Genomic DNA, 12,959 nt, shown 5'->3' with positions numbered 1-12,959 from the left:
TAATCTGATATTTTCCAGCTTGTCTGCCCGTTCCTCTCATTCCCAGTGACTCTCAACAAAACGTTTCGTCATCGGAAGGACCGTCATGTTCAAAATGTGTCTTAATATACATAAACATTTTATGTTTTTGTTGTTGTTGTTGTTATTCTCTGTTTTACCTACTTTGAATGGTACCACAATGCTTTGTCTTGTATTGTACTTTTAAAAACAATGAAAAAATTCAGAAGGGGTGCTGGGACCACTTGAGAGGAACAACCAATGAGATCGCTACGTAGGTGCAAAGAGTTTGATGTAGTTGCACGTGACCCTGCGGTGCAAGTCTGCTTTACATTTATGACAACAAAGTAAGAGTTGTCTTGATATAGTTGAAGTTGTTTTTATTGTCGTTATGTTGGTTTGTAAAAGTGATTTTGTATTCGAACTTGAAGAACTTATCGAAAAACAATCTTGTACGGTGAAAGGCTTGAATAACAAATATTTTAAACTGTACTTTCTCAAAAGACGAGACCAAGCTTGTGGAGCGTGAACTCTACTACGTATTTTCCCGTGTTCTGAAACATAGCATGATTACATAAACTTTCACTTCAGTCTCACATTCTTTGATCATTTCCCCTTCAGTTATCAAACATTAATAGTGGTTTCTCATGAGCTCATACAATTTCTCATCAATAGTTCACATGGGCAGGGACGCCCCTATCTTCTTTCTTATAGTTAGATGGTTATCATGGTGACCTAAAGAGACTTATCTCTGTTTTTCACCATAGCACATGTACTGCATGTACGTTTAACTAATAAAATGGTTGCTATATGTTCAAATTATTATATGAAATTGACGTTTATAGATGCATTATTTGAAGTACCGCCCTTCTGATAAATAGAGGATAGATCCCAACAACATGTAAACGGTAACAGAAAAATACAACATTGTTATTTGTGACCCTGTCTGTAAAAAACAAGCTAAAATCATTTTTGTAATTTGCTGTTTTCCACAAAAAATCATAATAGTGTAAAGAACATTCTGTGAAAACATAATATTTAATTTAATATTGACTAAGTATGGCCATGTCAAAGTTTGAAATCACTGTGAAATAAATGGCTGAATTCAAACTTTGATGCTCAAAATTAGATTTTGAGACTTTAGCCTGTTTTCTCACACACTGGGTGTCATTAATTTGGCTTCACTGACTCCCACGAAACACTTTATAACCTCTCTTGATGTTCACACATTGTCATCTCAATAAACCACCCAATCACAGACCATCGCACTTCCTTCTACGGTTTTATTGTTCTATGGTTTTACAAAACGCACTTGAAACGTTTCAAATCAAGCCTTTTTCAGAACTGTGGAGCGTGATAGACAAGCTGATGAAGAAAATGTTTGATGCTTTGATTTTGTCCAGTTTGTGCATCTTCAATCTGGCTGGTGAGTTGGAAATGTTTTATGGTGTGCTTAAGTTTTTTTTAACATTTGAGACACAGGTTCTTTCTATATTAATATAAACATATTTGTTATAAAACTGGACTAGTTTACTTCATAGTTTACTTAGATGCACGTTATGTTGGTGAGTTGAAGCATAATATGAAAAACACTGTGCAGGAGAATTGTAAATCATTGTATAAAAATTAATGTTTTTTACTGGGGCCCCAGCTGCCGGAAAACAACCGTATTTAAGAGATTTTTAGAGTGTATTTATTAATACGGTATAACATGTAAAATTACTATCTATACCGCAAATTTTCAAGATGGGTAAAAATTTAAATGTCGTCTATATTTAGGACCTAAAGACATGTTGTAAAATGTTATTTCTGTAATTTTACGGGGGGTTTTATCGTATTTACCGTAAACATTTCAAATAGATGTTGTTAACACTGGTACAGAGTTAAACTATTGTTATAATATCACTTTTATGTCATTCTCCTATCACCGCCCTTTTCTTTTCAACATGAATAATGATAAACATACACATTCCTTCAGGGCGGCATACAAATTCACAACAAACCTGAAACAAAATACATCAAACAAAAGACCTAAACACACAACAGGCATGTTCTCTCCATTCACTCTTACGTTTCTATTCAACTTTGTTTTGTTTTTCCTTGTGAGATACAACATATTTTTTTAAAGATGCTGTTATGGGCTTTCTAGACTATACACATAAAAAGGCAGGAGTTATTAGATGACTTGAAAAGCTTGATACATTACAGTTGTTTTGCGACACATTTTATAAAGTTAAAGATGAAGTACTTTTGTTCTCCAGGTGTGTTCGGCGCTGATGAATTGATGTCGATGTCAGTGACGGAGGGAGATTCTGTCACTTTACCCACTGTTGTTACTGAACTAAAGGAAGATGATGTGATACTGTGGAAGTTTGGACCTAAAGACATTCTTATAGCTCAGATCAGTTCAAAGGAGAGTGAGATATATAATGATTCTGATGGGAGACATAGAGACGGACTGAAGCTGGACAGTCAGACCGGATCTCTCACCATCACAAACATCACAAGCACCGAATCTGGACTTTATAAACTTATCACCACTAGAACAGACACCCCGCTTAAGAAATTCAACATTACGGTGTATGGTGAGTAGAGACTGACAAAATACACAGTTAAAGCACCTGTCTTACTTACTTTTAAACTGACTTACTATCTAATGTTATCCAGCTCGTCTGCCCGTTCCCGTCATTACCAGCGACTCTCAACAAAACGTTTCATCACCAGAAGACTCTTTAAGCTCTAAATGTGTGTTGTTGTGTTCAGTGATGAATGTGACACATGCGAGTCTCTCTTGGTACAAAGGAAAGGATTCACTGTCCTCCATCAGTGTCTCCAAATTCAACACCTCCCTCTCTCTACCTCTGGAGCTGGAGTGTGTAGATGACTCATACAGCTGTGTGGTGAACAATCCCATCGCCAACCAGACTCAACACCTCAACATTACTGATCTCTGTCAGCCGTGTGCAGGTACACCAGCAGTGCTATTTACTGAGCAATACATAATACGATTTATATTATGTTATAGGATTTAATCTTATCAATGCTCATTTTTCTTTCAGAACACTGTTGTGGTAGGACTGAAGCTGCGATCCGATTGGTCATCTCGGGACTGGTGAGCTTGGCTATCGTGGCTGTACTGGTTTACGACATCAGTTACTGAACTGTTCAACAGAGGAGGGAGCGAACATCAACATAACAGTTATAGTCAGATGTCATATAGACATCCCGAAGATGTCTGTAAGATGTTTATGATTTTGACTGTATGTAAAACTGCTCTTTCTTTATGCTTAGCAGATGTTTTTACACATCAGATGTTTTCCAGATGTTGAGCAGCATGCTACATGCTTCAACTTGTTTCATTTCTGTCAGCAGTGTGTTTACGTTCTGCCTTTTTCTAATGTCACGGCAATAGAGGAAAGGAGTTATTTAAAAAAAATGGCCAATGAGGTAGAAATGGTGTTAGTTGCAAAAGCAAGTGATAGTGTGCCCACATATGTGTGACCGACTTACTGTAGATTCTAGGTCTGCCATGGTCAAAGACCAAAAGTTAACTGATGGCACGCGATGCATCGCTGATAGATAAAGCCCATCTACCACCAGAGCAAATAAGTAGGTGTAGATTTACCTGTTTAGTAAATAGACTAGTGTTTGATTAAACGCTCGTGGCTAACAAGTATATTTAAAGCAACAAGGTATTAGTATAAAGGCACTTAAAACCCTTGATAAAATTCAGGTGTTGCTTGACTACATGGGTCAAGAAGATGAGAACTTTACTGATAAAAAGCCAAACTCTGCAAAGTGTGCTGATAATGAAAAGATAAAGTCCAGCACCCCAGAGCAGAAAACCACACGACTGCTTCATTATCTGATTGAAAAGAAGGAAAGGAGATCTACATTTTCTCAGCACTTGATAGTATAACTGCTTCTTACATAACCTATGTAAGTTATATTGAAGCACATATAGTAAGTGAAGAACAGGCTTGGATTTAACTTATCACAGATTCAATTCTTTAATTAGTTTTATTCATGACAGTAAACTGAGAAATGGATTAATGAGTCGCAGAACAAAGGGTCTTCCAAACCCACCAGTGTAAATGTACATGGTCTGCCACTGCTAGAATGATCAGTTGTCCTTTCTGTCTTGTAGCTCTGTTTAGGGATCTTACTTTTCTGACATCGCAGTTTATTGTCCTGGTCACATCAAGTGCTCGGTCTCCTTGCAGCAGGCCTATTACATGTTCACACAAATGAGCAGAATAGACATTTTTCTTCTGTTGTTTTTCATAGTCAGTAGGAAGTTCTCTTTAACTTCTTAGAATCCAGGCCATTTTTTATTTGATCAAATTTGTAGCATGAAATCAAATTTTCCTGAACTTTTTTATTGCAAAGTTTAAAAATCTGCATATCCATGTATTTACATCTTATCAAGCTCAGTTGATTTTTAACAGGCGATGTTTAAACTAGTTCAACAACGTATCCGAGTTGTTAAAGTTTTCACTATCCATCCATCCATTTTCTACCGCTTTATCCGAACTACCTCGGGTCACGGGGAGCCTGCGCCTATCTCAGGAGTCATCGGGCATCAAGGCAGGATACACCCTGGATGGAGTGCCAACCCATCGCAGGGCCAGTTTTCACTATTGTGTTTGATTTGAGTTTTTTTATATTTTAAATTAGCTTTTATTTTTAGATTAATCCTTTATATGTTAATTTTAGTTAAAGTTCTAGCAATTCTGCTCCTGTGATTTTATAAATTGTTTGTGTATTTTTTATGTTGCTAAATAAGATTAATTCATTTTAGTTTTAGTTATTTGTTTGTTTGTTATTAGCATAACAATAAAAGGTTTGATTTATTTCAAGTTTATTTCATCTTTAAGTCAATATTTTATTCAATTTCGATGAACATCAACGTTTTCAAAATGTTAATTTTAATAAACTTTTCATTGTTGCAAAAAAGGTTAAACATAGACAAATAAAGAACATTTATTTAAATCAACTAAAATTAACTCATCTTTTCTGTTCAGTTCAGTTTTATTTCTAATGCTGATTCCACAATTTCTGTTGCTGCAAAGAAGCTAAAAAAATTGATAAATATATAAAATACTAAAGTACTTAGACAATCTCCATTATATTACATCAATGAAAGCAAACTGAATTTTTTATTTAGTAGTAAAGAACTGACCAAATGAATATTAATTGCTATAAAAGGCCATACGAAATGTGTATATTGATTATTAAAGACATCTCAAAATCAGCTCAGTAACTTTTGACCACACACTCAGAAAGTTGAGCAAAATAATTGCCTTAAAAGACCAGCAGGTGGTGCAAGATTCACTGCTCCCAGCAGCTTTAATAATGCTGCCAATGACAATTCCAACAAGGTTTTCCTTCTAAAATCTTTATTTTAAACATGCTATTCCTTCTAAGACTAGAAGATAGCATTAATACTACTGTTTGCTAGTAGTGAAATTGTGCAAGAGCAAACACAAAGCTTGTGTTTGTTTATGAGACCACGCTACAGTTCACAATCAGTTTTATTTTTTAGAGTGCTCGAAAGCATACATTTAAAGAAACGAAGTTGCTTGTCAAATTTTCCTAACAAGCAACAAATATTTTTTAAATAAGCCCAAAGAACGCTACCCGCGATGTACGAATTTTTTTACGCGATTTGTTAAAAAACAAGCCCAAAGTCGCGGATTTTAAGCGGATTTGGCAACTATGTTCCCAGCGTGTGCATGTGGGCGCGCTGTCATGACAACAACGGAACGACCTAGTCAGCAGTTCAACTGAGGGGTGGGTGTGGCAACAGTAGCGTCCTGAATTGGGCTCGAGGATATACAGCAACCGACTTTTTTATTTGCGGGGCGCATGAATTGGCCTATCTTACAGTCTAACTAACATCACAAAGTAAGGCAATCAGGTAAGAACAAACATTTACTTTTAAGCATCTAACATTTTAATAGGTTACTAGATTTAAAGTGATTGATTTCACTTCTCTCTTTTCCCTTAAAACAAAATATAGTTCATTGATAACTGGTCCTCAAACGTCATCTTAACATCACAGAAAACCTGAGCTGGTTTGACTTCGCTACATCATGAATGAACTGAATGCTACTTATGATTATGATATTGAATATGAAGACGAGATCTGCAACATAGAAGAGATGCTGAAGGTCGGATCCATTCTCATACCCATCTTTTTCACACTAGTAGTTGTGTGGAGTTGTATCGGTAACATTCTGGTTCTCATCGTCCTGGTGCTTTACGAGAGCCTCAGATCCCTCACCAACATCCTCATTCTTAACTTAGCTCTGTCAGATCTGCTATTCACTTTTGGACTTCCATTCTGGGTGTCATACTACATCTGGGGATGGACGTTTGGAGACGTCGGCTGCAAATTGGTGACATTTGTGTTCTACGCTGGATTTTATAGCAGCGTGTTGTTCTTAACTCTAATGACGGTTCAGTGCTACATGGCAGTGGTTCATCCCCTCTCGGACTGGGAGAGATGCAGAGGATTTTCAATTGCTCCCATTTTCATCATCTGGATTCTGAGTGCAGGAGCGGCACTGCTAGTAACACTTCGATTTAAAGTTGTAGAGGAATCACCTACAAGTATTTACTGTGCATACCACAGTGTTCCAATAAAACTTGCCATCAATTATCTTCAAAATTTTTGTTTCTTCATAACATATCTCATCATGGGCTTTTGCTGTACTAGAATGCTTCAAATCATAACCAAAGCACGAACAAATAAGAGACACAAGACCGTTAGACTCATACTTTGCATTTCATTGGTGTTTTTTATTGGTTGGGCTCCATTCAACATTGTCATGTTCCTCAGATCTTTGATAGATCTTGGTTTTTCCCAGTTCACAATATGTGAAGTCATCATTAAGCTTGAATATGCATTTTTTGCTTGTAGACTGTTAGCTTACTCACACTGTTGTCTGAACCCTGTGCTCTACATGTTTGTTGATGTGAAGTTCAGGAATCATTTAAAGGTGATTCTGCGTAGAATGTTTTAACAAAAAAAAAACTTGGATTTCAGACCAAGCCAGGGGCGTCACTAGGCCCTTTTTAGGGGAGCTTTAGCCCCCCTAAACTTCTGCCCAGCCCCCTAAAAATTATTAGATTAATTAATTTGTGATCGCTTCAGTCCCCTTTAAAAACTTATTTGAAACGGCGGCGCGATGCGTCAAGTTTCGGCTCCTCCCCTGATCTAAGTCTGCATGGATTCAGCGCGTTATTCAATCCGCAGGGGCGCGGAGCGGAGCGAACATCACAGAGTACAGAGTACAAGGTGTGTGTGTGCATTTATTGATAGATTGCTATGATATGACATCTGCATCGGTATAGTTCTTGTAATTGCCGTTTACATAATGTTACTGGACCAATAAACGGTTTTATGGGGTTTATCCCTTATCACTGTGTGATAGTTGTTTTTTTCTTCCAACAAAAATGAAGCGATTAACACCCATGCAAACATACTTTAGAAAACGATTGTGATTTATTTTAATTTACTTTTTAACATTTGAAACATATTATTGTGTATCTCGGCATTACATTATGCAGCCACGCACAGAAATGGTTAAATACACACATCATTGTCTGAAAGCAACAAATGGCAGAGAGAGAGAAACATCATGTGGAGTTATTTTGTTTTGTTTTAATAAATAGATTTTTTGGATTAAGTAATAATGAGTGTATCGTGATACATTCGAGTAAGAGTAGAGTAAAGGGATTTGTGTTTTATTTTAGGTAATTGATTTATAGAAGTGGCAAATTGATAATTCTTGTTGTTACTTTTAATTAAATGTGTGTACTTATGTTTGTACAGTGAATAATGTATCAGGAAGTCTTCTCACATCTAAATGTTTCAAAATGTCTTTACAGTGTTGTATATGGCTCAGTCAGTACTCCTACTCCCATATATGAAATACAGGGAATACAATGAAATAGTGAATAGCAATAAGGCTAGTAGTATACAACCCTACCCAAATAGTCAAATAATATTTTTTTAATCATACCCTCATTGGGGGCTGAGCCTCCTAAAATGAAAATCCTAGAATCGCCCCTGGACCAAGCAAATCAGCAAAAAATTACTAAAAAGTACTAACACAAAACTCAAGTACTGTCACGGAATGTGATGGATCAACTGCGAGTTGTAGAATATAATCTACAGAATGGATCGTTTTTTTGATAATGCACACAAATCTGAGAAAAATATCCCATCTTTAATAAGTTTTGAGAAACAAAATCTATTAAAAACATTTAAAAAATATCCTCAAAACTGAAAGCCACATATTTCTGTCTGTTTGTGCTTGAAAATGAAAATGAAACTGATCTAAAGATAAAATACTGACATTGCAAAAAACATTCTCAGAACCGCACAGTTTCCATAACAACCTTCTCATGATCATGACCTTTTTATCCGCTTGATAAGCAGATGATATGGTGTTTTGTATTTAATAAAATGACTTTGGTTTTCCTGATGGTGGAGTAAATCATTTTTACAGCATAAAAAAATAATGTATCAACACAAATAAACACAAATAAGAAAAACACATCCAATGTTTGAATTCTGTGACAATGTGTTGTGAGTTTGTTCATCATATGTTATTTCTGTCTACATGATGGACATCTCCAGTGTTTATTTATATATTTTCATGTTTGTCGGATGTTCAGCATGAATTGCCCTTAATGAAGCATAGACTATGTCATTCATATACAGAAATAGAATTTAGGTGTATTGATTATTCTCACCAAAGAGAAAATCTCTTATCAAAATATTTATGAAATGTACTATATATTCATCCAAAACTGTCAATTCTCACTTTTGAAGAATGTTGGTAAACAACATTGACTCCAAACTATTTCCAAGGACGCAAAACAATGAAGACATTTCTCGAAATATATTCTTTTGTGTTCTACAGAAGAAAGTCACACAGGTTTGGAATGAGTGAAAGGGTGAGCTGACAGATTTTTTTAAGATCTTTAAACAATAAAGCTGAACTTACAAACCTATCTGCTTGTCAAATGAAAACATGAAGACACTGAGGTACAAAATCAGTTCTTGCACCCTGACTGTGGTATACAGATCCTTGATTGAAAGCATCATTACATAATATTGTCTCATGGTACGGTTATCTAACAGTCAAACAGAAAAACAAAGTATCACATATTACAAAACAAGCAAATACCTCTCATATCCCAGCATGCTACGCAGGTCCTAGTCTAGGCTCTTGTTCTGTCCAGACGTGACTATTGTAATGCGCTACTAGCTTGACTTCCTGCTAGCACGATCCAAACCTCTACAGATGATCAAGAATGCAGCAGCAAGACCTTACATTAAAGTTTTTATAAATATTTATATGGACGTACGGTCATATTGTATACTCCTATTGTTGGAGTGGCTGCAAAGAGTATTTAAGCTATGCTAAACACCTTATGTGTGTCACTGCATTAGATAAGAAAACATCAAACATCAGGTGACATCTGCAAACAGATGGCAAACCTGTTACACGACCAACTGTTTTCTGAGCAAACCATTTTTAACAAACCCAAAGAGAATCTTTCTTCAAAAATGTACATCAATTGACTTTTTAGAAAAATAGTTTTGCATGTGAATTGTTCCTGATATGGCATTTTACCAATCTAACGTAATGCCATTTGTTTTTCATATTTAAAATGTGATTTTCTATGATGTTACCCAGAATAAGAGTTCATGTGTCAGGACAGGACGAAGTGTGACATACTAAAAACTAAATAAAAACATTACAGACTTACGTTGACATACATTTATTATCTTTGCACGTCTGTAAAACGATGATAAATGTCGTCAAAGCAATAAAAAATTTGACATTATTGATTTACTTAAATTATCCAGGCCATTTGTTTACAGTGCTCCACAGCCGTGCTGGTTTACGGTCAGTGACTGACAGTGGTCTCTGCCAACCGAAGGAGGCGAACAAAAAGTCGCGCCCATAGGCTGGTTGAGAGATCAAACTAATCACGTGACCACTGGGTCACACTTGGTTTTGACTAAAAGACATACATAGCTTTCTCCACTGGCCATGCGCACTTCAAAACCATATCATTTTTGTTTCTCTGAAAACAGTTGATTCATATTTTTTTATTACTTTAAGGTTAGGTTTAGGGTAGGAGTAGGATGAGGCATTTGCTAATGTAATTGATGGTAATTATATGGCGAGATTATGCACCACTTCCGGCCGTAGCTGTATTCCTTCTAGCAACATTTTTCAAAATTACACGTAAATACCACAATATGATATAACATAACGTAACATAACATAGCATAAGATAATATAATACGATATAATGCGATACAATACAAAAAATTATAATATCATATAATTTAATATAATATTGAAATAGTGGTTTTGAGAATTTACTTCTGAAACAAGAAAAAAAAATGTTGCAGGACTTGATTTCGTCCACTTATAAATTGTCCACAACAATATTCCATAAAAAATAAAGTTGGAGTTTTAGCCACTCCAAAAATGGGCCTATATTGCTTTTATAAAAAAATTATATTATATAAGTTAACTGTCAAAATGATGTTCAGGGCCATAGCACATGTGAAGACCACCCAAAGATCAGTGACAAAGTTTTGACAAACTTGATATTAATGAGTATAATCTAATTTTAAGCAAAAACAAGTTTTTTTTCTTTGCTGAAAAACACTTAAAATAACACTAAATGTTGAAATGTACTGCCTTACGCAAAGCATGCTGGGCACTGAAAATCCCCCTCAACCAGTCATGTTGAATGAGCAATATTGCGGTCTACTCAACAATGTTAAGTTGACCAGTCAAACACTTGTCAAGTAAAGTTGACAGATCTACATATTTAGTATAAATAACATAGTTAACTGTTAATATGTTACTTGCATTCTTTATGTACTGTGAACAAGGATGGGTTAAGTAAAACTAACAGCAGCGACAGTTCATTTGAATTTTCATTTTGGGTGTTTTCTCACGATCCTAGTCTGTGTTCCCTGGTTATTTTGGACTTTGTTATTTCCTGTTACGTTGCATGTTTGTAGTCCTTTGCAGTTTTTCTTGTGAATTAGTTTCCCGAAATGTTTCTTGTTTCCTAAATTAGCCCAGTGTATTTAAACCCCAGTGTTTCCCAGTGTTTGGTGTCAAACACAATTCGAACAACACATGTAAGGTGCAGAGAACCAGTTTGGGGGAAACACTTTTGTACTTTTTGGGAACAGTGTTAAACCTGCAATTTACATTAACGTTAACATGTCATTGATTTCAATAGTACATTTACATGCATGTGGCAGATGCTTTTATCCAAAGTGATTTACATTGCAATGTCCTATACATTTATACATAGGTATGTGCCATCCCCTGGGATCGAACCCATGACCTTGCGTTTTTAACGCAATGCTCTTACCACTGAGCTAAAGGAAAGCTAATGTAAATAGCAATACATTACGTAATATAATATAGATTAAATGATTAACAATAAATTATAACATGTTCCTATGGGACAGCGCAATAGACTTACATTGAGTTTGTCCCTGCTTGATGTGTCAGTGAGGTAACGAAGACTGACTCCACAGGTCACGGGACAGACTCATTTCAAGCAATGCTCTGGTCGAGCGACCCATCACTAATGTTTTTGTTCAGCTTATTTTTTTGTTTATTTAAGTAACATTTACTTGATATTTTATCAAAAACCAAATGTAAGTATTAAGTAGAATTAAATCTTTTTGGTAAGTTGTACTTGAATTATTGCAGCAATTTTACTTTTTACTCAAGTAATGTTGTGCTAATAGTTACAAGGATTTTATTAAGTAAAATCGACAAGTTATTTTTTCAGTGCAGTTTCAAAAGGCCCTTAACTAACCCAGACGATGAATGAGGGAGTTGTCTTTAGCAAATCAATTGATAATTTTCATAGAAAACAAAAACGTTGTATACTTTTAAAATATAAATATACGGCTTGCACTGCCTAGGAGTGCCTACATTTAAAGGACATGGAAATATGAAATGAGCTCGGTTAATTCATGTTTAAATGGTTTACAAACAGTGAATTAAATAAAACACAAACTTGTGTGTTATCCCTTTTTAATCCCAAATTGTTCATATTTCCCATGATCTTTATCTACATTTTATCAACAGAAAAGCATTATCTCTAACAAGTCATAAAGAAAGCATATCAAAAAGCACAGGCCTCTGATATGCCAAACTTTATGGTATAATACTTTGTATCATCCATAAGAAGCATGGCAAGTAAGTATAAAAAGCAAATAATACCAAGGTATTATAACACGTTTGTAAAGTTTTTGACACAATCAATACACAACAAGCTTAAAAGACCACATGTGGAAAGACATTTACAGTATTTTTCATTATATTTCCTTAAATCTGTAGGAAGCAAACAGTTAATCTTTGGGTTCTTATCTCTGCGATTTTGCATGCAGAAAAAGGACAGGTAAGCATAAATAACAAAAATAACAGGATTTCATGTATGAAGAAGTTATGGCTTAACATGATCCCAAAGTATTTATTGAAAATTGGTCTGGTAAAAAGGAGCATTTTTTTTCCTATGCACATTGATCTTAATTTTGCTTTTTGAACACTCATCTGTAAATAAACACAAGCTTTGAGTTTGCTCCTGCACAATTTCACTAGCAAATAGTAGTATAATTACCATATTTTCCAAAGTATAAGTCTTAGGAATAGCATGTTTAAAATAAATATTTTACAAGGAAAACCTTGTTGGAATTGACATTGGAAACATCATTGAATATATGAATCTTGCACCACCTGCTGGTCTTTTAAGGCAATTCTTTTTTTCAACTTTCTGAGGTTCTATTTTTTTAGCTTTTTTGCAACAACAGAAATTGTGGAATCCACAATTTATATAAAACTGAACTGAACGGAAAGATGAGCTCATTTTAGTTTTTTTAAATTACAATT

At 35.1% G+C, this 12,959-nt stretch overlaps 2 protein-coding genes across 2 annotated transcripts; both read left to right on the top strand.

Annotated features, from left to right (window-relative positions):
• The first annotated feature begins 1,324 nt into the window (after positions 1–1,324).
• Positions 1,325–4,805, top strand: LOC130430369 (hepatic and glial cell adhesion molecule-like). The gene is made up of 4 exons (XM_056759459.1): positions 1,325–1,423; positions 2,259–2,582; positions 2,665–2,964; positions 3,057–4,805. Exons 1-4 carry the CDS (start codon positions 1,366–1,368, stop codon positions 3,155–3,157), a joined length of 783 nt encoding a protein of 260 aa, XP_056615437.1. The 5' UTR covers positions 1,325–1,365; the 3' UTR covers positions 3,158–4,805.
• A 992-nt stretch (positions 4,806–5,797) lies between these two features.
• On the top strand, positions 5,798–7,248 carry LOC130430382 (chemokine XC receptor 1-like). Its single transcript, XM_056759473.1, has 2 exons — positions 5,798–5,917; positions 6,020–7,248. The coding sequence occupies exon 2, from the start codon at positions 6,093–6,095 to the stop codon at positions 7,023–7,025; it is 933 nt and encodes a 310-aa protein (XP_056615451.1). The 5' UTR covers positions 5,798–5,917; positions 6,020–6,092; the 3' UTR covers positions 7,026–7,248.
• Positions 7,249–12,959: the final 5,711 nt, after the last annotated feature.

This window comes from Triplophysa dalaica, chromosome 10, assembly GCF_015846415.1.
Source record: "Triplophysa dalaica isolate WHDGS20190420 chromosome 10, ASM1584641v1, whole genome shotgun sequence".
Taxonomy (NCBI): domain Eukaryota; kingdom Metazoa; phylum Chordata; class Actinopteri; order Cypriniformes; family Nemacheilidae; genus Triplophysa; species Triplophysa dalaica.
Note: the sequence above shows the minus strand (reverse complement) of the source record. Positions and strands in the feature narration are given on the sequence as shown.